Raw genomic sequence first — 26,377 nt, forward strand, 5'->3', positions numbered from 1 at the left:
GTATGTTCTCAATTGCCCTTTCCAATTAAACAAGTTGCTCGCAATCCGATTGTAACTAACACTTTAAAGATTTGGGGTCAGTTTAGGAAGCAGTTTGGCTTACAAGCAGCGGCGGACTGGGACTACGAATCAGCCCGGGACTCTCGACCGGCCCACCTCGGTGCCCACTTCAGGATTCGTCCCGATGGCCAGTCCGACCCTGCTTACAAGCGTCGTCAGGTCTAGCCCCGGTCTATCGCAATCACCTTTTCCTCCCGAAGCGCTCGGATCTTGTCTTCCGGACTTGGTCAGACAAAGGCCTGCGGTCTATTAATGACCTTTATGTTGGTGGTGTTTTCTCTTCGTTTGCAGATTTAGCCAACAAATTTGACCTTCCAAGTTCTCACTTCCGAGAGATTCTTTCAGATCAGGCACTTTGTGGAAAAGAAATACCCCCAATTTCCAGGCCGCCCTCCTGATTCGATAATTGATTCTTTCCTATCACTTAAGACCGATTCAAGGAAGCTCACCTCCATTATATATAATAACATTTTTAAGATAAATCCTACTTGCTTAAATTCCCTTAGAGTTGTATGGGATCAGGACCTTGGGATTAACATGTCAGATGATCAGTGGGGACGTATATTAGACCTGGTACACACCTCTTCTATATGTGCAAGGCATAGCTTACTGCAGTGCAAGATTCTGCACAGAGTACATTACACTAACGCTAAACTGGCCAGGATATACCCTGACAGGTCTGACACATGTAATAGATGTAAACAATCTCCGGCTGACTACATGCATGTTACGACCCTGGGTCGTTATGTAATTTGTGTGTAGATATTTTTCCCTCCTCCTGTGTCTGAGTGGCCGTTTCTCAATCGCGAGGATGCTGGCTTGGTAGCACAGCCGAGCCGAGCATCTTGCTTCAGAAGCAAGGCAAGAATACTTCCTGCTATTCGGAAAACGAAGAGTGGAACAGGCTAGCAAGTGTGCAGGTGTGCGTCATATGAGAGGCCCCGCCTTACATCTTCCGCCACAGATTTGGGGAAATTGGTCCATGCGCAAAGCATTGTGGGGATTTTAAGGACGCGAAGTCTACCCATGTGCAGCCTCGAAATTTCCCCCAAACCAAGGACGCGGCCTCGGTGGAATTCCAAGTATGCTGGAGATTGGAACAGTCCGTTGGCGGCACTCGATGACGTAGCATCCTTGAAATATTGGCTTGGAAGCCAATATCCTCGCGATTGAGAAACGGCCAGTGTGTGTGTGAGTGAGCAAGCAGGTGGTGCCCGTTAGCTGATTAGCTACCTTTAACCTGCTGATTGGTCCACCTGAAGAAGAGGGGAGCATATTAAGCTGCAGCCGTGCGGTTCCTCTGCCCTCTCTCTGACTCGACTTCTATCTGTCCTGTTGTGCTGTGGTCCTACTTATACCGTATACCGGTCCTCTTGCTTGTCTTGAAAACCTCAGAAAATAAACTACTGTACTTTAACCTGTCCTTGTTGGACACGCTTTAATTTATGCGAAAGTGTGAAACCCTTTTCTTTTGGTTAATTCTCGTTTTCTCCTGTTTATACGTCAGAGTAGGTAAGAAGCCTGTACGTTTATTTTTCTTATTGGTTAGGCAATATTTTTGTGTTCAGAGATTTGTTTGTTTTGTGAGTTGTTGCGCTTCTTTGTAAAAAACGTTGGTAATTAAATGTACCAAACGGCATTCTCTGTCTCGGTGTCCATGTTCTTGGGAGTGGGAAAAGTGGGGAGAGTGCACATTTTGTGCTGCGCCTAGGTTCCCCTAGACCTGGGCGTAACAATGCACATGTTTTGGTCGTGCCCTAAACTATCAGAGTTCTGGTCTGCAATATTTGATTCACTTAGGGAGGTCTTAGGTGAGACAGTGGACCCTGGCCCCCTCACTGCCCTTTTCGGAATTCCTCCCCTCCCACCCATAATAGATGGATTCATGAAATCCTGTATTGCGTCAGGCTTGAGAGGATTAGGTTCTCCCTGACGACGTTCCATAATACCTGGCAGCCTTTTCTGGACCACATTGACACCCTTACTATTGATGAAGAACCCAATACTTAATTCTCAGCAGAGCACCCCCTCCCCCCTTTTCTTTGCAATACTATTTAATATTCATCCTTTATTTATTTTTGTTTTTTATTTCCTTGTCCCACCCCCCCCCCCCCACCCATTACCCCGCAATCTCATTGGGGTACGTGTTTATTTGTCAACTGTACTTGGAAAACACAGTATTTTACATGCAATGTCTTGACCTTTTACCTGACAGGCCAAACTCAGGGCTACTCTGTACTAGTGTAAAGGGGGAGGAGTTACATCACATTGATGCACTGACGTGTTGTGCGTGACGAACCAGGAAATAAAAGTAAACAACGCATAAGAACGAAGACGAAAATGTTATGTAGCGACAGTCACCCGTTCGCATTCGGAGTCTGTCATTTTTTGTGATTCATAATGCATGAAGGTTTTATATCCCAATAAGGAAAGGGACAAGGTTAGAGACAGGCTGAAAACCGGTAAGATACCCATGAAGAGCTAAGAAAAGTCGGGTGCGGCAGTTGCTAATGATAGCTAGCTCGCTATGACAATGTACTGTATTTTTTTGAATTTATTTAAAGGATTAAATGCCCTCACGACCATGCATTAAACACATATGATTGACCTAAGCTTTGTTACACGAATATACACCTTGCTGCCCCCATGTCTTCCTCTGTTGTGGTTGCTATTTGCCTGAGGTGTTCGCGTCTCTTCACTTATTCATTTCAGATTTAGCTATGTTAGCTATCAGGGCGGCGGAGGAGGAGTCCACTGACATGGAGGAGATGGACACCTCGGAACCGAACTGGTGCTGGTTCTACCTGGCTGAGTGTGGAGTGTGGCATATGTTCGAGGTAGTTCACAGGACATGACCTTACACTTTCTCACTCCCTATAATGTATTCCCCGGCTATTGCCCCTGCCTCAATGACACCTGGGTCTCCTATTGTCTGCAAATGACAGGCAAAGATCTGTCAGTCAGTGGTAAATGATTAGAGGCTTTTCCTGCAAATCACATTGCATTTTTTATTTCTATTAAGCCATTATTTCTGCATGTCAGTTCAATATTACTGAAGCCGAAATTATTAGTCAATAGGCAATACGTCCATGATATATGTATAATTACTTTAAGTCAAATTGGCAAACATTTGATGATTTAAATGTGAGAATTCACTGCTTTCCCTTTCCATTATTTGTGCTAAATGTAATATTAATTTGGTTTTAAGCTGTTGAATCAGACATTAAACAAAATAGATGATGTCACCATGGGCTCTTGGTTATTACCTAACAGTACACACTGCAGGTACATATTCATTACATAATATCAATGAATCTGCATATTGTGGTGGTTAGAAAAGCTTTCTTAACACTAATGTTACATCTTCAAATTCATTGTTTTGTCTGGCCAAAACCTGACTTTATTTAATTCACTATCACATTAGCAGGAATTGCTCATAACAAAGAAGCTGTAAGTAATATATGTTTACCTTTTTTTCTAGAGAAAATACTTTTTTTTTTATACAAACAGATTCCACAGAACTTTCTTTCAATGGACCAATCACTCAATCAATATTTTATATTTAATAAACTAATTTTTTTATACATTTCTCAATTTCCCCTGTCAGATTGATCCCAGTGCGGCCTGCTCTGTGACCAGTGTTCAGATTGAGCAGTGCTACAGCCGAAACCAGCGAGGTGTGATGGAGTTCTACACAGCCAAGTACACCTACAGACTGGACTTCTCAGGTAAGTGATAAGTTACACAGCAAGTGAAGGAGAGGAGTCAAGAGTTCTGGTACCGCTCTTTGTCTCCTGATTAATCCTTTTTTAGAAGTAATGCATGCATGTTACTTTCTGTGTCTCTTATCTCTGATGAACTCCTCACCAGCAATGCGACAGATCAATGTAACGACAGGGAAGCAGCGGCCAATCAAACGATCCCTCCACTCTACAACTGGCTTCCGGTAAGATTTAGCAGTTAAAGCGAACTGTTTTGTCTGTATTTCACCCTTCATCTGTTAGGCCAGGCAGGAGGAGGTTTGCACTCAGACGACCATGCTTTATCTGAAAGGTCAGGGTTTAGTCTGTGTCAGCCTCAGGAATCCTGGATGTAAAACCTGAATTCCTACCAGCTCCACAGGGAGAGGGCCTGCAGCTGACCCCGAACTTTGGTCTCTCCAAAAACACGAGGAGGAAGGATTTATGCCTCAGGCGCAGACATATTTTAGATGGAGGTCTTTCATACTATGCAAACACACTTATACTGCTGAAACAATTTAATTACTGAGCCCTCTTCTCCCTCTACTTTTCAGGTTTATCTGTGATAATCTGGCCTTGCCTGTACCGTGTCATTGGGAGAGAATCAATACAGATGAACCTTTTCAGGTGAGTCAAATAACACACTGTTACTCACTAAACATCTGTTACACACACTGCGTTTCCACCCAGCATTTTACCCCAGATCAATCTTCTTTCCTAAGAAAACAAATATTTGTGTTTGTTTTTTCTTTCTTTCCAGCCAAGCTTTTACAGCATAGCTCTAGTACTTTTACTCATTGTGTTGCGTTTTTACAGCTCATCCAGCTCGGAAGAGACACCTATGAATTTAAAGAAGTTGCCAGATTATATGAAAGGACTATGGATCATCCGATCAAATCCATCCAGAGGATTCAGAACTTGGACTTATGGGAATTCTTCTGCAGGTAGACACCTGTGTTATTGTGGTGAATGTCTCAAATGCTAGTTTATGTAAGCTGTGTCTTTTCTTGAGTACTTTCCCCAGCTCCTACTACAGACAAAGCTAAAGTAAATCAAGAGAATAAAACTACTTTGATTTTGATACGTCTGAAAGAGCACTGAGTTCCAAAGTGATGATCAGTACTCTGTGTTCTGTTGTCATTCATTGGTCCCCTAAGGAAGAAAACACAGTTGCGAAAAGTCAAGCGCACATTGGATATTGAGGAGCGAATGCTGTTTCACGGCACAGGGCACAGCAACATACAAGCTATATGTACATTTAACTTTGACTGGCGGCTGACAGGAAGCCATGGCGATGTCTATGGCAAAGGTACATCCTTCTGTGTTGTGATGTGACATTATGGAACTATTTATCACACTTCTTTGTATGATTTAAACTTTTTTTTACAATTTTTCTTCCTGTAGGGAGCTACTTTGCCCGGGACGCCAAATACTCCAGTAAGTTTTGTCACACCACAGGGAAGCACAACAACGTCCTGCAGCGACACGGACTCGCCCCCCCAATATTTGCTACGGAGCCCCCTTACAAGACCATGTTCCTGGCCAGAGTGCTGGTTGGAGAACACACAGTGGGTCACCCTATGTACTGTAGACCCCCCTCCAAGGATGCCAGCTTCACCAACTTCTTCGACAGTTGTGTGGACGATATGGCCAATCCAAAGATCTTTGTCATTTTCGACAGCAATCAGATTTACCCGGAGTATCTGATCGAGTTCTACTGAAGCTTAAAAATAAGACTTTTTGGTTTTTTATAGAGGCTGGTTCTCGAACAAAGAAAAAATAAAGACACTATCACATGACGGGATGAATATTGGAAAAAAGAAGCGGCTTAAGAGACATTTGTTTTTTCCTTCAGTCAGATCCGGTGCCTAACTGGAGCATAAAGTGCCTTTGGGGAAATCAGAAAGACAATAGAGACTTTGTGTGGAGTTTGTACAACACATTCTAAGAGTGTTTCTGCAACGTCGAAAGAAAAAAGAAGTCGGTCAATGTGGCAATTTTTTATCAAATGCAAAAATCTGTGCTCACTTGTCCAATCTCCGTGCCCAGTTGTTTAAAATAGGAGGGACAGTTGCAGCCTTTAGGTCACACGTGATGTTCTGCCATCAGCCACAGCCTCTCCTTCACATACACAGTGCCACGCTTGAGCTTAATTATGTTCATTTAGACATCATTCCAAATGACCAAACCAAAAACCATTCCTGCTCACTCATTCATCCCGTCAGTCTCATCATCTGTGATGTTTTATGTAGGCATGGATTTCCTTTTTGTTCTTGTTTAAAAAAAAAACGCTTCTACCTCTGCATTTTGTTTTTAAATCATGCATCACTGCACTTTCCCCCCTTTCCATGAAAGGTTTTGTATTTGTGTCACAATGACATAAAGTTGTGATGTCGTGTTGACTCGTGGTCCTTTAGCAATATGTTTCTGTGTGTCCTTCTTTGAAACATTGGATTTTGTATGCCTTTGCAACCATTCCCAACCAAAACGTAATATCTAGCATCACATTTGACTTTAAACCAAGTGTGAGGTTAGCGCCTGCTCACACTCTTCTGTGGGGAATAAGCAGGTTATCTTTGCACCTGGTGTATCTTTAAAAAGGAAAATGAATGTAGCCAGCACATGTATAGTACTGTAATGAAAACAAACTCACAATGTATTATGGCTTTGCTGTGTTTATCTGTTGAATTCATTGAATGATTGAGTGTGTGTTTGAGCGAGGACTACATAAGGATTCATAGTTTCACATATATTTGCCACAAGATGGCGTAACAGTACAAAAACGGATCTTTGCATTTCCTGTTGTAAATGAGGGAACCACCTGTTGTCTTCAGTCATAACACAGCTGTGAGTGTAGGGGTTTGTAGTAAAGCTATATGCGTGTCTGTAATTTGCACATGTTACACCCAATAAAGTTTTTCAAATATGTCTTCTCTTTCTGCTGGTATAAATGTTAGCCTCCCATTTTAAAGTGAGGAGGCCCGCCTCCCTCAGAGGTGTGGCTTTGACTGACATGTCATTCATACATGACAAACACCAACTTTAATAGCTATCTGTGCAGCAGAAAGAGAAAGGACCGTATTTAAACATATTTATTTCGCTTATTTATCACATTTCTGTCAGGACAATGTGTAGCAATAAAGAAGTGGAATACATGGACACTTCAGACTTCCCATGGTGTTGGTATTATCTGGCAGACTGTGGAAGGTGGCACAGATTTGAGGTAAATTGTTAACATTTCTTAAGATTATTATCCAAATTATCATATCATAGAAACAGTAATGTATCTGAAGCAGGATTTTAGCTTTTGTTACCTACTGTCAATCCTGCAGGACGACCCTGATAACCCCCTGAGGAGTGAGGATATTGAAAAATATTACAAAAGAAACTCTAAAGCAGTGTTGAATAAATCATCCGGTAACTGTGAGAGCAAGATGGACTTCTCAGGTAACTGACTACATGTTTGTGTTCACATTAAATCCTCCTCATACAGAACTTGAATAACATAACTTGTGTGTTTTATACAGCAATGTTACAGACTGACCTCATCACAGGAAGGCAAAGAAGAATCCAACGGGCCTTCAACCTTGAGAGAGGGTAAAGTGAGGTTTGAAACACATGAATATAACAAAGGATTTCTGAGTTATACGTAAGTATTGTTTCCTGGAAAGTGAAAGTGAAACTCAGCACTTTTATCGTACAGATGCGCCTGCTTCAGTGCTTCTCCTGTCTTCTGGGAAAAGGTGGATCCAACATGTCCATATCAGGTGACAAATGACTGGAAACCGAAATATACACTAATTAATGTATTTACAAGGTGGGAAAAGTACTCGTACAAGATCTTGTACTTAAGTGAAAGTACAAGTACCAGAGTGTAGGAATACTCTGTGACAAGTAAACATTCAACATTTTATTCAAGTAAAAGTACAAAAGTGTTGCATCAAAATGTACTTACAGTGCCAAAAAGTAAAAGTACTCATTATGCAGATACACACAATGTGTATTATGTCATCATTTGTTTGGATTATAATTATAATAAAGGTGCAGCTAGTTTTAATGACTTTGTATACTGCAGGGTAGCTTGTGAATTTACTCCAGGTGTAACTAAAGTCTGATTTAAGACTTGATTATATTAAGCCAAATCTGTAAAGTAACTAAATGTATCAAATAAATGTAATGGAGTGAAAGTACACCATTTACCTCTGAATTGTAGTGGAGTAGAAGTTCAAAATAGCCCAAAAAGTAGAGTACAATTCCCTTAAAATTGTACTTAAGTACAGCACTTTAGTACATTTACTTAGTTATTTTACACCACAGTAAATACTTATGTTTCAACTGAAGCCTTTATCAGATGTGTTTCCTATGTATTTGACAGTTAATGCCTCTGAGTGAACTCAGCCCTGAGTATCTCACGGTGGCAGACTATGTGAAGACAGAGGGGTTGTTGGATGCAGACATCGTGTCAATCAGCAGGATCCAGAATCTGGACCTGTGGGAGATATTCTGTCGGTAAGGAAGTCTTTTGACTTTGTCTATCTCATTCACTTCATAATTCCACTTTCTTCTCATCAAAATGCTTCTTCCCTTTATTTGTGTCAAAGGAAAAAGAAGCAGATAATGCGAATCCAGGATGTCAAAGAGATCCAGGAGAAGAGACTCTTTCATGGTACAGAAATGACAAATGTTGACAGCATTTGCAAGTATAACTTTGATTTACGATTGACTGGAAAACATGCCAGCGTATATGGCAAAGGTAAGCTAATGCCTGTGCAACAATATATACAGTACATATATACACAGACAGAATGTAAATAACTGCAGAGTCTGATCTCAGTTCCTTTGTCTTTTTATTAAGGGATATATTTTGCAAAACATGCAACATTTGCAGACAGATACAGCAGTGACAGCAGGGATCCATTGCCGCTGTATGGCGGGGAAACACGAGGTGTTCAAGGTGAATACACTAAAGTGATATTTTTGGCTCGTGTGATAATCGGAAAATCAACGGTTGGACATACTATTTATCGGAAACCTGATGATGGAAGTTCTGAAAACACTCACTACAGCTGTGTGGATGATGTCAATCATCCCAAGATCTTTGTAATATTTGATCCAAATCAGATATATCCAGAGTATTTGATTCAGTATACCGGTAGATGAAGTGAACAGAGGGTCTTGAGCATGTGCAATATCAGCATGTCTAACTCTTGGTAGAAAACCTCTCATAGTCTTTGAAGTCTTTTTATTTTTTTACGACATCAACTACATTTTTGAAGGAGCTGAACTCTGTGATATATATTATATTTTTACATAGGTTACCAATTTTGAAATGAAGTAGTGCTTCAAATGTAAATAGCGTAGTTATTTAAGGTACTATTTTAAAAATTCTGTTTTACAAGGTGACTTTTGTCACATGTTTTACAATAAACTAACATTACGCAGATTTATCTGTGATCTTCAAATAGATCATATTCTAAATAAATGTTTTCGTCTGAGCCAAACTAAAATCTCTGTGTTGATTCATTTTCCAACATTTTATTATGTGTAATATAACCGGGGAATAAAGGCCTTTAAGGACTGAGGCATGAACAATGATGCAGGGGTAATGCTACAATAAACACTAACAGTATCACACTGTAATAATGTGCAGGTAGTGTAGAGTACTTGTTTTGTTTTCCAAACTACAACCATCCCTCTGACTGGGAACCAACATAGAAACTGAACTCGAGCCAGAAAGCTTGAGGCACTCTCTGCAGGTGAACATTTTCCACACGCCCCAACCACTGACGTCTGACAGGTGTTTTCTTTTCACAATTTAAGCAAATATCTCACACTGTGCTGACATCACTGGCTGGGCGGGTCTCCAACTGCTGCTGCCTAGCAACAATTTGAATAAATAATACAACTAAGAGAAATGTCCAGTGTCTTTGGCATTTCTCCCAACAAGAACACATTAACCCTAAACCCTAAAAATAAAGATTCCTACCTATTTCTTGTGATAAGAATAGCAATCATTAAACAAATTACAAGGAATTGGCTAAAAGATAATAACTTAATAAACTCACAATTAAATAACCTAGTAAATGAAATCTGTGGAATGGAGAAAACAACTATGAGAATTAGAAACCAAATGTACATCTTTGAGGAAAGATGGGAAAAATGGGTAAAGTATAGAACACTATAACGAAGATTTATAAGGAACATGAGGTAATAATTGACAATTAATGTATATTGAGTATTAATACTGTATCCATTCTTTTATTTGTATTATTAATACTATTATTATTTCATTTTGGATTTGTCAACTGTTATGTAGTTAATGTATGTCTAGATGTGTTTATTTTGTTATGTATGTTTTGTGAATAATTTATTTAAATGCAAATATTATTTAAATGCTAATATTATTAATAAATAATAAAAATATACTGTAAACCGAAAATTAAATATTTGCTTTTTATTATTAATTTTGAAGCATGAAGGGTTGTTTTCTTCCAGGGCTTTATTTATTTACTATAGTTCATTTTCAATAAAAAAAAGACACATATTTGGTCAATTGTACTTAAGGGAGACCGTCAGCAGAGGGCGCCGTATACATTTAAGATACATGTTGAAGACTTGGCAGAGGTCAGCAGTGGCTTGGTTACATGTTTCTGCTCTACACTCCTTCAGGGGGGTCTGCTCCTCATCTGGATCTATTCCCCCAGCATCGTCTTTATTAGTTACCCAAGGATCCCAGCAAGTTGTTATACGTAACTGTACACTTACTAAAGTACTACATCAGTACAATTTATATATGCATCTGGGATTTTTTACAAAAAAAGACACCTTTGTTCAATTAAACTACATCTAATGACGCTGAACTACGGAGGTGGGAAGTAACTGAGTACATTTATTCAAGTACAATTTTGAGATACTTGAAATGTACTGAAAGGACACCTATCATGTTATATTTAAATTATATATTGTAGGGCCATACCTATATAAGGTATATTTATACGTTTCTGTTTTCAAAATACCAAACAGATCATGCATTTTAGCCATGCCTCATTTCGCTCTATTTGCTGTTCTCCAGCCCTGTTTTTGCAGGGGGCTGATTCTGTGAGCTGCAGCTGACCACGCCCCCCTGCAGGAGAGGGGAGCGTGCTCTGATCAAGTCAGAAGAGGGGGAGAAAAATAGATCTCCGTCCTCCGTGTTTTATTATATTATTATATAGATTCATTATTCATTTGTTTTAAAGCTCAATAAATAACAAAGAAGACCTTTGACCGGCACTTTTCTAATTTTGTCCGGAAGATTTCAACTTTAACGGACATCTTGACCGGCGAAAGAAAACCTAACTGAAACTCTGCCGCACGGTCCCCTCGTTCCTTGGAAGAGGCGGAGAGGTGGGTGTTTGTCATCTGCTGGTGGACTAACCAGAGAGAATTACAGTGCTTGCCTCGACAGGGAGGGATTGCATTGAATTACAGCAGCAGGAGCAAACGCTTGCCTCGGGGAGGGAGAAAAAAAGCCACAGCGGAGAATAAACAGAAGGGTAACCATGGCAACCATGCGCGGGAAGTCTTCTTCGCTGCTTTTGTGGCAACTTTAACCATAACCCCCAAAATGCTCGTTCACATCAAGCACGTCAATTTGCGTACACGTAACAGCACCGCACGTTCATGACAGCATGGTAATAGTTTGTTATTATGATAGATTTGATATAGAGTGGCGAAGTCACGCCCACCTACTTCCGGGTAATGGGACCTTATTTCGGAAAAATTATGCATTGAAGTCAATGGGGAGAGAAAACTTATCTTTCGATCCCGTTTGAATTGTGCCATGAATTACACATATGATGTTTGTCAATCTTAAAAAATCATTTCCATGTCAAAAAAGTCACAGTTTGTCGTAAAACTGTTGAAATATAAGACTATGAAAAATACGTAACTAGAAAGACTACAAATCCCAGAGTCGCGTAAGTGATGTCACAATTGTTTTCCTCCACCATTCAGATACCTAAGATCAGCGCAATATAGATATAATCTATCTATATGGCGCTGGCTAAGATAAGATAACTTTAACAAGATGCCTGTGTGCTTAGTACCAGGTTGTTATTATACCAGCAATGGGTCTTGCTCGTTCTTTTGCTTCCCGTCTGATGAAAGGACCAGGAGTGGCTTGATCAAGTTAGCTACCTAGCTAGTAGCTAGCACGTTAGTTAGCATTACAGCCTTGTCATTTTTATTAGCCTTAACATGAAGTAACATTAAGTAACCCAAAATGTTAAACAGTAAGAGTAGTAGTCATATTTCGTGAACCCTTTGAATAGTACTGTCACCGGTGTGATCATTCTATAATACACAATTTAAGCCCGGGGGAGAAATGCTAACGCTAACGTTAGCATCGGCGATCTTCTCTACTTCATGCTATCTGCACAAATGGTTGACATTAAACATTAAAACGACCAGGCAGTTCAGAGAGAATCAAAGGAAAGCAGGCAGGCAGCTTTGCATGACATTCTTCAGGACGTGTTTCATTGTGGTGATAGTGAGGATAGTCAATCGTTTTGTTGACAAGACAGTAGTGACGGCCATCTTGGTGACGTGTGTTGTTGACCAGAGATGTAGTTCATTGAGCGTTTCACACAAACAAATGTGTTACTTCACAGTTTTACGACACATTTTTTTTTTTTTGACTTGCAAAATTATCTTTTAAATTGACAAACATCATATGTGTAATTCGTGGCACAATTCAAACGGGATCGAAAGATAATCTTTCTCTCTCCATTGACTTCAATACATAATTTTTCCGAAATAAGGTCCCATGGAGGTCCACTGGAAGGGGAGGGACTTCGCCACTCTATTAACGAGGCGGCAGTTAGCAGCTAGCGGTTAGCTAGTAATTATGCTAATTTACACATCAATCGTTATGTACTTTTATATTACGCTGTAACAGGATCTAGTGATATCCAAGCAACAGAGCTTCATTTAGCATGAAAGAATTATTGCACTGTATATATATATATATATATATATATATATATATATATACAGTGCAATAAGCTTCTTAGTGCAATAAGAAGCTACAGGGACGTTAATCTACGTCGGTAATATTAACTTTATTTAATACAACATTTACGGTACAAGATTTAATCATACAGCCCATGTAGTATAATATTTTACAAATGATGAATTACAGCAAACATGTGCAATATATCCATTATTACAGCTCCGTGGGCTGGCAGTAAGGCGATATGGGTCCGTTCTTATTGTGCATCCATGGGTAAAGATAAACGCATGTAGTGCTGAACACGTAACATGAACGTGCCGGGCGGCGCGGTCCCGTGGGTTAGATGCGCGTTCATAATGCAGAGGGAAATAACTCACAGAATAACGTTATTAGCACAATTTTACAACTTGAGGAACGAATGTTTCTAATAAGGGCTATACAAGTGTTCATACTGGGTAGTTTATTTAGTTTAAAAAAAATTATCCAATGATTTACAGACCACTCTTTCCCCATGTAAGTCAATGGGAAAAAGTGTTTCCGGGCCTGGCAACCAAAAGGAAGTGTAGTACCGCCGTTTGGCCAGCACGAATATTTTCATCTGAGTCCGGCGCACTTCCTGGGGGCTTGATACGGACCCGGACCTATATCAATCACTGGGTGTTTCTCAATCGCGAGTACGCTTGCTTGGTAGCACATGTCTGCCGAGCATCTTGCTTCAGAAGCGAGTCAAGAATACTTCCTGACATTCGGAAAACAAAGAGAGGAACACGCTAGCAAGTGTGCAGGTGTGCGTCATATGAGAGGCCCCGCCTTACATCTTCCGCCACAGATTTGGGGAAATTGGTCCGTGCGCAAAGCATTGTGGGGATTTTAAGACCGCGAAGTCTACTCATGTGCACACTCGATATTTCTCCAAACGGAGTACGCCGGGCTCGGTAGATTTCCAAGTATACTGGAGATTGGAACAGTACTTCGGCGGCACTCGATGACGTAGTATGCTTGAAATAGTGGCTCTGAAGCAGCTTTACTCGCGATTGAGAAACACCCATAGACTGTATATATAAATGGACGTAGGGTCCGTGACGTCACCCATAGGATTCTGCAGAGTTGCCGAGAAGCCCTTAGTAGGCGGAGTCGGCCACTAACGGCTCGACAGTGACGTCTGAGTCTAACTCCCGCCTGCTCCAAATAAGGGCAAAGAGGCGGAGCCGAGGCGGGACCTTCTGCCTCCAGCTGGGAAGTAACAGAGCTAGCTCAAGCTAAGAAGCTAAGCTAACATGGTCCCCATCTGCACACTGCCGTCACATTTTACGTTTCTAAGGTAAGCGGACATGAAACTATTCAGCAAAACTATAAATAATAATCTAAGTTATTGAGTTTTTAGCATAATACTTCAGAATCTTAAAATCCCTTAACGTTTGTATGCAATGTGCTAAATGCAACACTGGAATCAAGCAAATATTAATATGTTTGCATGACATTAGTTATTTATATTTTGCTATCACTTAATTATACGTTTAATACATTTAAGTCAAGCTAAGGTACAGTACATGTGATGGTAGCTAGTTAGTGCTCTTACCTGTGAGGCCTCCTCCAAACAGCATTATAACCAGACTTTATCATTAAAACTATAAGTACCAGTTCTAGATCCTTGACTTTAGACAAACAATTCAAAAGACAAAATGTATTTAAAGACCAATCTTTATTTGAAGGTGCCTCTTAACCTGGGATATTAGTTATACAGTAATAGTATTGACAATCTAAAAAAACTGAGCAACTCAACAGTCAACTTTATATTTCTTATTGTCTAAAGCATTTATTATTTTCATTTTCCCCCTCTCATATTCAGTGTGGAGTGTGGACGGATTGAGACAGCGTGGTGTCCAGACAGCTGCAGAGACTTCAGGGAGAAACCTCTGTGTGATGGATGTCCTGTCTGTTGGTTTGGAGAGGACTGAGGCTCTTTCCTTTGTGAGGAGGACCAGGCCTGATGGAGGAGCCCATGCTGGGCATAGCTGATACCAACTGCACAGGCCTTGTCTGTCACTTTATTTGACTAAATGTGTTTACTTATACATTTAATAGGTTTACACCTTCTGTCCATATGTGCTTTTTATTTAAAACATGTTTGATTAACTTTTGGTTCAGATTTCAATAAATTGAATTTGTATTTGCACTCCTTTTGTCCATTATTCTTACTGAAAATGTTAGATTACACATTCACATCTGACTGAAGATTGGCCCCATTTATTTGTGACGTTGCAAACTCTGCGGTACAAGGTACAGGTGTTGTGAAGCTCATAAAGTGAGGCAAATAGAATTAATCAGCTGATGGAGTGTAGATGTGGAAATAGGTGCATTCGATCAGCTGACTTCACAATAAAAGTAGTTTCTTAGTGAATGTCCTGTACTGGTCTTAAAATCTCATAACATCAGCTTTTAATTTTCCTCTTGGATGTTCTTCTTGGCCCTCAGAGAAGGAGAAAATGTTGAGTCGTGTCTTTCAGGCATGTCCTTTCCTAACAAAAATTACAGGAAACATAAAGCATATTATTGCAGAACAAGTGTGTTATTTATGAAAGAGGTGTGTTTGTGTTTAGGGGCTGTAGATATAATTATTTTGTAATTGTAATGTTTTTTTTTATTTCAACAGTGAGCTACAAAGACAATCAGATTATGAATGAACAGTATGAAATTCATCAACATTGAAATGTATTTTATTATCAAAATAATATTTAACTGTTATTAAAACAAGCTTGCTCTGTTGTCTCACTGAAAGAATAACTTTTACCACGTTTTTACAGACAATATTGAGAGATAAATAGTAGCAGTTGTCACTATGCGTTAAATATCTTTGCCTTCAATACATTAAATTAGAAAGCTGACAGTCATATTGCTTGTTAACATCTAAATGTAACCCTTTGGAAAAAACCCTCAACTTCACTGATGTGTAGGTGATCTAGTATTTAGTATTGTTTAATGGAATGTATATCAGTGTATTAAAGTCAATACTTCATTTATTTAAACCAATATCTTTCTTGATTCTTTGTACAGTATGAAAAAAGAGTATTTGTACCTGTGCTGAAGTTCACTGCTGTGAGGAGTCCAGTTCTGTCTCTCACTCTCTGGTCCAGCCTGTCTGCATCACCTGGACACTTTAAACAAACAGATATATATGTAAAGAACCATGTGTACAAACAATATAACTTATTATCTTCTGTTGAACATGTTGGATTGTGTATTGTCCGAGTCAGGGTTTTTTATTTTACTGTAACTTTGGAAGTTGTGTTACCAATGCTTACTGTTTATTTGATACCAATTTGGTAATGCAATTAATAAAAACAACAAGGTTTGGGTTCGTTCTTAAGATGACTGTGACGTTAACGTGTAAGCTCAATAATGAACTCCAGCTCAACCAACCATATTGTAATATCTAAGTAATCATCTTGAAATATGACATTAATAATTGTAATATACACACATCTTATTGTGAGGTTGATTTCACATACACTACTTCGACGTTAGCTTGTCTACATACTTGAGCATAGCCAATTTAAATTAACCTTAGGATGCATAAAGTTCCTACCTACATAATAAAATATCTCTCTAAATTACAATGATGACCTTATTTTATCAACCTCAAACAGAAGCCTTTGTTCTACAGTATTATCCCACTTAACGCTTAACACTTGTCTATTTCGTTTTAACCTTTATATATACAGTCTATGGTTTTAAGTTAACTTGGAGGCTAAGATTAGCATCGTTAGCACCGATGTAGCTACCACTCGCTTATACGCTAACCCAAGCCTTAACATTCATTACGTAGCTGATTGAAATCATAAACACATAAATAAAGTACTCGAATTTCACTTACCGCAAAACGGCATTCATGCACCGTCTGTTTTAACCGCAGAGCGAGTCACAATAGTCCCATATATAAGCATGAAGAACAAACAAACACGGCCGGGGTCAAGTTGTGTTCCCTGGATGAACTGACCAGGCAGAGTCGCTGTAGCTTCACGGAGACGGAGCAGCTAGCAGAGAGACAAAAAGCTAACAGCAGCAGTCACTTGACAGAGCTGTCACTCAATGTGACCACGCCCTAATTTATGCAAAGACTTTAAGACCTAATATAAATAAAAGGGTCATGTTAGAAAACAATTCACTCACAGATTCATAATCATGAAGGTGGAATCTAACTATATACATAATAATATGTATTGCAGCCAGGGCTAGAAACGTTTTTTTTCTGCTGTGAAAATGGGCATTTTAACATGGGGGTCTATGGAAATTGCTCCTTTCTGCAGTCATCGCCTATCGGCCAATATATGAACTGCAGTTTGTGGCACTTCCGTATTGGCGTCCCGGCTCTTCCCCAGAGTTTGCCGCTTGATATCAATACATTAATAGGGGATTTCAATTTTGACGGGGCGATTCTATTTTAACCGCCGCCGACAGGGGGCGAAAGAGACGAGTGAGCGATACAGGGAGAGAAACACAGAAGAAGAGACGAGCGAGCGGAGAGAAGCGGAGAGGAAAGTGAGTGAAGAGAATAATTAGCGATACAGGGAGAGAAGCGGTGAATGTGAATACATTTTGGAATACTTTGGAATTATTGGTGGAAAAGTTTCCTCATAAAATGTAATATTCATTACCAGCAGAACTGTGTGCACACTGCACAGCGCTGCAGCATGTCTGTGAGGCTCCGCCCCCGCACGCAGATCAGAGAGAGAGAGATCTCTTTTAAAATATATAGAAACGGAGATGGTTCGATAAAATGTGCAAGATAACGTTTATGTAGCATTTCTTTATTGTCGAAATGATGACATTTCATAACGGGATCAAATCAAAGTGAATGGCCTGCTGCTGCTGAATGCATGGGGCAAGTGACTGGAAACAGTTTTAAAAGTTATTACGTCGTTTCAGATAATAAATAATAATAGTAATTCATTCTATTTAGGGGCGCCTTTCAAAGCACCCAAGGACACCTGACAATTCATAACATATTCTAAGGAAAGGTTTAAGAGAGTACAAATAATGCAGTCCTGGTGATGTTTTTTATGTGGGGTGCAGATGAGAGGGAGCTGTCCAGAATGACCCAAAGATGTTGTGTTTGAGTTGTGCTCTTGATAAGCCATTAAAACAGTAAAATAAGTGTCTCCTGTTCACCAAAACATACCCATCTGTTATGGAAAAATAAAGTATTCCAAAAGTATTCTAAAAGTAATCTGAATACGTTACTTTTTTAAGACACGTAACTCTAACTGTATTCGGATTACTTTCAGAGCCATGTATTCAGTAACCAATTACATTTACAAAGTAACCCTCCCAACCCTGATTAAAAGTGCCTAAACGCCACTATGAGACAAAACACAAAGTGTTTGACCAAACATTCCCTCTCAAGTCAGAACTGAGGTCACAAAAAATAAGCAGTCTCAGAGCCCAATATGATCAGTCCACCAGGATCAAAATTAAAACTAAATATCGTTCCAGGGCAGGCTAACCGAGGCTAACCAATGAGCACCTGCATGTGTGTATGAGAATGGCCCTGACACCATTTCAGCCCAGATTTAAACTCCTGGCAGGACAAGCTCAAGCTCAATTCTCGCACTGAATTAAAGAAAAGTGAGTGAGGGACTGCAATATAAGAGGGAAAGAAAGAGAAACGTTAAAACTGTTCAATTGTTATGATGTGTAAAGACTGATATGTTCTATAATCGTCTGAAACTGTTAAGTCATGATGTGAAACGGTTAACAAAGCTATTTTATTTATTTCTCTATTTTATTTTTAAATGCAGCCAGAGAGGAACATTACACATATCCACAGTATTTACTGTATATCTGTATAGTTCAATGTTAATTGACAATACATATTGTTGTTTTTTAATTGTACTTTCTTTATCTGATTGGCAGTCAGTTGTTGATTACATGCAGACGTTGATACAGCTACAGGCTACTTCAATATATATCACACTAATTCATAAAGCAAGTTAGATATTTTGATGTTCCGGACCTTTGCATGGGGAGATTTTCTCTAACTGGACCTCGTTGAATTTTAGTTGAATACCCCTGCCCTATTGTGTTATTTGTACTGGTTCACTTTAACAAGTTGGCCCAGGTGGAGCACATGTTGCCATCGTGTGTGATTTACTTGAATCTTTTTAAGGACAATTCATGTGTGTCGTGGCTTCCTTCCTTGCCTTTCTATCAAGCCACTAGACGCCTTAAACAGACAGTTCTAACTCGTTTTCTTTCCTTTAAATGACTTACAGTTTGAAGAGTTGCTTGGCCTCCGATGGTTTGATGATGTTGCGATGTGTTTGCTCAAAATAAAATAACAAACTTTTGCACATGCAACAAAGAAAAGAGGCCTTTACAATATCCAAAAGAAATAAGCAAAACTCAAATAAAATAATAAACAACTTAGGTATTCTTTCTTTCTTAATAATGCTTATATAACTTAAAGGGTAATTGTACGATATGTACGTGTACGTGTACGTGTACGTGTACGTGTATGGTTAAAAACTGTTCCTCGACCGCGTCTCTCAAACAGGTTGCCCATCACTGTGGCTTTTAGTGCAGGCGCCGTGGGAATTGTAGTCCTTTATAGTGTGTTGACTACAGACGTCACAATTAGGTGGCCTTTCTTATAAATCAAAATGCTGGCTCTAACAATGTGTAGTGATTTGGGAAGTACATACTGTGTTCATGAAGGAAAATCAGAGGTGGGAGAAGTAGGCAGATCTTGTAATTGAGTGGAAATAGAAGAGTGTAGGAATACTCTGTTACAAGTAAAAGTCCTGCATTCAAAATGTTACTAAAGTAAAAGTACAAAAGTATTAGCATCAAAATATAGTTAAAGTACCAAAAGTAAAAGCAGACATTGTGCAGATTGGCCCATTTCAGAATATGATGTGTTTTATAATTATTGATGCATTAAAGTGTTATCAAAGCTGGTATTAAATACATGTAGTGGAGTAAAAGTACACTATTTACCTCTGAATGGTAATGGAAAAAAATGTACCTCAAAACTTAACTAAAGTACAGTACTTGAGCAAATGCACTTAGTTACTTTACACCACTAATACAGTAAGCTGCATTTAGACAGGTAACTTGATGTATTGTTTTCTATTGTGGTTAATGAAAGGTATATTTGTCACCACTTCCAGCAATGTGTTTAATGTTATTATCTTCAGAAATGTTACATCAATCTTTTGAGGAATTCCCTGAATTAATTTCATGTTTATCAGTTTATTTCCCCCTGCACTTTGTTTATTCTGTGAGGTTCTTATACTCCTGTGTACTTAATTGGATAAATATGTGAATTACATTAGGGTCCAGTGAAATCCATTCAAACCCATAAGATGATGTAATTATGACATTATATAATTAATTGTGAAAACATTTCCCGTGCACAATCCAAAGTGACATACATTCGCACACTAATTATTTTAAATATTTCATCATGTTTGGTGAATAAAATATTCACAATGCAATTTAATGTGTCAAAACCAGAATAAAAGGTCATCTCACATGCTCCTCTTTTTTTATTGACATTTTGTATTTGAGATGCCAAGTCCGGGGTGAGACAAGCTTCAAAAAAAGGTTGTTCCTATGAATATCATTCTTTATACAATGTTTTTATAATTGCATAACGAGATGTCCTGACAGATTTATACTAACTTCCAGTTTGAGATGTTTGAAACTGGGTCTGGGAGTTCTTCAAGTCAAGTTTGATGTGTTAAATATTTACAGCCTGGTGTGCTCAAAGCAAAGCCTGCCGTGAGACTACAGTACGCCTCTTTGATGTCTGCTCTATCAGATGATACCAACATGTGGAGTGTGTGAGAAGTCTAATTACTGGCAGAGAGCTGCGTGTGTGTGTGTGTGTGTGTGTGTGTGTGTGTGTGTGTGTGTGTGTGTGTGTGTGTGTGTGTGTGTGTGTGTGTGTGTGTGTGTGTGTGTGTGTGTGTGTGTGTGTGTGTGTGTGTGTGTGTGTGTGTGTGTGTGTGTGTGTGTGTGTGTGTGTGTGTGTGTGTGTGTGTGTGTGTGTGTGTGTGTGTGTGTGTGTGTGTGTGTGTGTGTGTGTGTGTTGGGAAATGGCTAAATTATTTAACATTGAACATGTCAAACAAACAAAAGTTCTTAAATGTAAACTAGTTCAGGAATCTATCACAGCTCCAGTCACATGACGCACTCTTCTCAATGTGTTTCTGCTTGACTATAGTTAATTAGTCCACTGAAGAATAAATCATGATTTCCTCTGTCTGACCCCAGCTGTTAAACATGGTCAAACAGAATGGATTTACATATGTTTCCTAACAGGGAGTTTGACCTCTCTGGGCTCTGTATTTTCATTTTTCTCAGACACTTTTTCCTGCAAGATGATGCGGGAGGGCCCCGGTACCGGGGTCTCTCGAGCTTAACAGGTTAATCCAGCGAGGTGAAGGCAGTGCTCTCGCTCCCGCTCCCTCTGCTAGTAACGTGGGTGTAGGTCATTCACATCCCTCTCTGTGTTCGGTGAGTAGGAGCATTGCTCTACTCTTTCCGTTCAGCAGGTAGCCGGTGAAGGCTGTGTTCTCGCACCCGCTCCCGGGTACACTGCACCTGGCATTTGTTATGAACTCAACCAGTGAAGGCAGTGTTCTCGCCCCCGCTCCTGGTAGACGTGTGCTTGATTCTAGCAGCAGCCGCCTGGCTAAGCTGTCCTGTTAAACTTCTTTATTTAATCCAGCTAGGTGAAGGCAGTGCTCTCGCTCCCGCTCCCTCTGCCGGAAACGTGGGTGTAGTTACATCCCTCTCTGTGTTCGGCGAGTAGGAGCATTACTCTACTCTTTCCGTTCAGCAGGTAGCTGGGGAAGGCTGTGTTCTCGCACCCGCTCCCGGCTACGCTGCATCCGCCTATCTACAGAATGGCTCATTCATGTAGCGCCTGTATGGCTTCTCTTGAGCCCGAGGACGGCCATGACCGCTGCCCCCCTCTGCTTTGGCCTCGAGCATTTGAGGGAGGGTCTCACGCAAGGCGCCTGCATGAGCCGTAGCTTCATGCCTCGGGTGCTCAGAGTGGCTAGAGTCGCAGAGGTGGCACCTCTCCTCGTCACAACTTCCTCCAGCTCAGTCTGGCCGTTCCCGGCGACTTGATGGAGTGATGGCTATGGGTTCACCCCCCAGGTAGAGGACTAGAAACAGGCTGTCCTCTAAGGTGGATCGGTTAGCTACCATCACGGAGCAGACGAAGTCGCTCCTGTTGGCCCTTCAGCCAGGGGCCGGTGTGGGGGCTACTAGCTTGCCGCCTGGCCCTCCTTCGGTTGCCACACCTCTGCTTGAGGATGCCATGTCGCTAGCGGCTCCAGCTAAACCTCTTATATGAAGGGGGGGGGGAGCGGGGCCCCGCTCACCCCCGAGGAGGCTTCCCACTCCTCTGCTCAGAGCTCTCTGCAGGGCACGGAGGACGCCTCCATGGCGGCCATTATTCGTGCGGCCCTGGTACGCTTACAGCTTCAGGTTCCGCAGGCCGACTCGGCTCAGGCTAGCTCCTTCTTCAGGCATAACCCTGCCCCTGTCACTCCCACTGTTGCTCCTTCAGAGGAGTACCTGAGGGAGCTCCATGCATGCTGGAGAGACACCAGGGCCCTCTCCCACTCTGCTGCCATGCAGGATCCGGCGAGGGTGGGGCTGGGTCGCTTGCCATCCATTGAGCCTGCCATCGCCTCACCGATTCTGGCTCCTGATGCAAGGTGCCCTGCAGGGTCACAAACGAGCTGCTCTGTAAGGCCTACAACACAGCGGCACGGGAACTCCCTCTCCCATCTGATGCTGGCAGTCTCTACCTCTCTGCAGCAGGCTCCGGCTGAGCCTTCTTTGCTGGGCCTCAGTAATGCATCACTGTAAGCCTTTTCCCTAAATGTCTAGGGAATTGGGACGAGTTATGCCCTTATTGGTGCAGACTCGTCGCCAGGTTTGGCCTGCTCAGTCACCACTGTCGGAGACATGTCCTCCGTAGTGTGCCAGTCGAGCCAGGGGAGCTGTTTGGGGCAGCTGCCCTGTAGGCACTGGAGCGTGCTGCCCAAGCTAGGCAGACCAGGCAGCAGCTCTCGGGTCTTCATAGGCCTGTGCCCACTCCCAGCAGGCCCAGGGGCCCTTCCAGCAGCCGCACTCAGCCACCAGCTTACAGTGGTGGTCTGCGCAGGTCCCAGTGGCCCACTCATCCGCCTCCCGGGGGCTTTTGTGCCCCCGGCCGCCGGCCTTCTAGGCGGCCTCGTGCCTCAGAGCCTTACCGGCCCTAGCTCTGGCCCAAGAGTTGTCCGTCCTTCCGGCCAAGGACGCAATCGAGCCAGTAGACCCTCTGCTTAGCCCAGGGGGTTCTACTCTGCGTACTTTCTCGTGAGCAAGAAAGTCGGCGGATTTCGCCTGATCTTAAACCTCAGAGGAATCAACAGATTCCTGAAGGTGCTGCCATTCCATATGCTGACCACAGCACATGCACAGGGGGAGTGGTTCGCGACCGTGGACTTGAGGGGTGCCTACTTCCACGTGGGCCGGGAAGATGGTGCCTTATATTCAGTTCCTCCGGCCCTTGGGCAGACTGACGGCTGCCTTGGCCGTTGGGTCCTTAGGCCCGCTGTCGGTGCGCCCCATGCAGATGTGGCTGAACAGCCTTCACTTGGACGCCAAGTGGCATAGGCACAGGAAAGTCAGGGTGTCTCAGCGTTGCCTCCACTCTCTGTCACGCTGGAGGGGCAGGGCCTTTCTCCTGATGGGTGTGCCCATGGGCGCCATCCCATCCCGCCAGGAGACCGTCACCATAGGTGCATGTCTATCAGGGTGGGGTGCAGTGCGGCAGGGCAGGACTGTTCAGGGTCAGTGGTCTGCCCAGGAGGGTGCACGCCATGTCAACGTGCTAGAGCTTCGGGCTGTGCAGCTTGCACTCACGCACTTTCTACCCAAACTGGGGGGCAAGCATGTGCTTGTTCCTTGGGACAGCATGTACACTGTTGCCAGACAGCAGTCCCTTCTAGATAGTGGATGTTCTCACTCCACTTTGAGAGTTTAGGTGGCTGCTATTTGTGCCCGACATGTTCGGGTCGACGGCGCCACGGCGGGGTGCCACAGGTTGGTGTCCCTCTTCCTGAAGAGGGGCTTTACGGCAGCGTCCCCCTAGCGCCCAGAGGGCTCCGGCTTGGGACCTGCCCCTGCTGACGGATGCCCTATCATCTCCTCCCTTCGAGCCCCTGGCCCAGGTGGGGCTTAGGTGGCTGCCCACGAAGGCAGCATTTCTGCTTGCCATAGCCTCAGGGAAGCGAGTTGGGGAGTTGCATGTCCTCTCCATAAACGATACATGCCCGAGGTGGGACTCTCAGGTGTTGCCCTTTGGGCGAATGTGGCATTCCTGCCCAGGGTGCTTCCACAAACCCACTTCAATCAGCCTGCCCAGCTAGCACGCTTTGACATTCAGGAGAACGGCACGTCGAGGTTGCTGTGCCCTGTGGGTGCCCAAGGGGCATATATCGAGGCGACTGCCTGTATACGGCAGTCGGAGCAACTCTTGATTTTGCCATGGCGGCACTAAAGGAGGTTGTGCCCTCTAACCAGTGGCTGCCCCACTGGGTTGTCGATACCATCTCACATGCCTACGGGGCCAGTGGCCACCCCCCTGCCATCAGGGCTGAGATGCCACTCTACAAGGAGCATCTCAACATCTTGGGCTGCCCTGAGAGTGGTGCCCCTGGAGGCCATCTGCGCCGCGGCGTCGTGGGCATCTTCTGGCACATTCTCCAGTTGTTATCGGGTTAATGTCGCCACTCCCCATTCTTTGGGCGTGGTCCTTTTGCCGAGCTCCGCTGCTTCCAGTAGTGAGCAAGGGCTTGGATTCTTCATGACATGGTTGGTATAAGTCATCCAGTGCTAAAGCACCGCCTCTGGCGGTCATCCGGGACTCATAGAACCGTAGTTACAGACGTAACTATCGTTTTCACTATAAGTTTTCTTTTGGACGGACACAATAATTTACATTTTTTTACTATGTTCAATCTGAATTTACTTTAAAATAAAAAAAATCTATATTGATTCTGACTTTTCTACATCCAACTCACAGGTTTATCATTGCTTTGAGAAAAAAGATTATTAATTTACCCCTTTTAAAAGGGAAGATATAGTCATTTGTTCTGGGAATGTCATTTTCGAGCCTGAGACCTGAAAAACAGGCTCAGGGCTTAACAGGTTAAGATGTAGTGCTACCAAAATCTCTTAACACATCAATGGTTATGTTGTTGTTACAGTATAACACTTATTTTGAATAAATATGCTTTAAAATATTTTCAGGCTTTTTTATTTCAAACTATTTTAAATTACTTTGACATTTTACAATGTAGTGCAACCAAACCCCTTTCACACATCAATAGTACATTGCTGCTCATACTACATACAGTATTACATACAGTATACTACAGTATTATTTTAAGCAACAGTTGACGAAACACTCGAGTCAAATGTAATTAAAGTCAGATCCACTCGTGTCTTGGACGGGGCAGTGATTTCATAAACCTGTTAAAGGGCCCATGTCATGGCCATTTCCACTGATCATAATTACATTGTTGAGGTATACTAAAATAGATTTATACTGTGCAATTTTCCAAACTCACATTGGTTTCGCATACAGCATCTCTGTCAAGCATGTGTATTCAGCAGTATTCACTTTCTCCACTAAACGACTCGTTGGAGCTCATGCCCCCCCCTCCCTGTGAGCCTAGTGTGCTCCGATTGGTCAGCTCGGCCACTCGTTCTGATTAGTCAACCACCAGAGAGGCTGCGCCCATGTCAGTGCTTTTCCCGGCTGCTCTCAGCGTAACATCAGTCTTATCATGGCGTCGGTACAGCGGTATATTTTATATACATATATATTTTTAACTGTTGTTATAGAAGAGTGTGACGGCCCCAGGGCCTTTGTCTTACGATGGGGTGGAGCTGAAGAGGCTAATCAACACGATCACGGACACGACGGCCCCAGTCTCTCCAAAGCGGCTGCAGGAAGACTAACTCTGTGATCCTCTCAACCACCTATCTCTGCATTTACCACAATAAATGTGCCGTGGTTTTGTAAACTCGTGTATGTCTCCTTGTCTTTCCGTTGTGGCCTACGAGCCACTCTCATAACAAAGAGTAAGTTATTTTTACCCGTTATAAACTACTACTGTTTGATGAGAAATCAAATCATGGTTTGCTATATATGAATTCAGGGAAGAAAGGATAGGCCTACTAAGTATTTCCATTAAACTTTATTTTTAGAAATGTACAAAATGAACATAAATATACATATATAAACACGGTATATCATTCATTCCTCCTCCTCGCATCTTGCCTGCGCACAGTCGGTGTGGTGCCTTTTAGCACGAGGCCTCAGTAGTAGTCGAAGTCCCTTCCCCGTCATGGATTGTCCGCCAGGATCTGGCTGGACGAAATCAAATGCAAATCACAAAATATTAGAGAAACTTAGTTGTTTTAGATTCGTTAGTAGTAGTTGTGTAATGAACAGCTTGCCTGCTAATATGCTAACCTAGCTTTGTTTACCTTGGTAGCTAACACGATA

At 42.0% G+C, this 26,377-nt stretch overlaps 2 protein-coding genes across 2 annotated transcripts; both read left to right on the top strand.

Annotated features, from left to right (window-relative positions):
- The first annotated feature begins 2,364 nt into the window (after positions 1–2,364).
- Positions 2,365–6,728, top strand: LOC117485021 (protein mono-ADP-ribosyltransferase PARP11-like). Its single transcript, XM_034133601.1, has 8 exons — positions 2,365–2,522; positions 2,773–2,897; positions 3,668–3,788; positions 3,931–4,006; positions 4,355–4,427; positions 4,617–4,744; positions 4,958–5,109; positions 5,205–6,728. The coding sequence occupies exons 1-8, from the start codon at positions 2,465–2,467 to the stop codon at positions 5,519–5,521; spliced, it is 1,050 nt and encodes a 349-aa protein (XP_033989492.1). The 5' UTR covers positions 2,365–2,464; the 3' UTR covers positions 5,522–6,728.
- An 85-nt stretch (positions 6,729–6,813) lies between these two features.
- On the top strand, positions 6,814–9,307 carry LOC117485022 (protein mono-ADP-ribosyltransferase PARP11). The gene is made up of 7 exons (XM_034133602.1): positions 6,814–7,023; positions 7,133–7,247; positions 7,328–7,397; positions 7,504–7,567; positions 8,176–8,309; positions 8,402–8,553; positions 8,656–9,307. Exons 1-7 carry the CDS (start codon positions 6,928–6,930, stop codon positions 8,958–8,960), a joined length of 936 nt encoding a protein of 311 aa, XP_033989493.1. The 5' UTR covers positions 6,814–6,927; the 3' UTR covers positions 8,961–9,307.
- The last annotated feature ends 17,070 nt before the right edge of the window (positions 9,308–26,377 follow it).

This window comes from Trematomus bernacchii, unplaced genomic scaffold (genome assembly GCF_902827165.1).
Source record: "Trematomus bernacchii unplaced genomic scaffold, fTreBer1.1, whole genome shotgun sequence".
Taxonomy (NCBI): domain Eukaryota; kingdom Metazoa; phylum Chordata; class Actinopteri; order Perciformes; family Nototheniidae; genus Trematomus; species Trematomus bernacchii.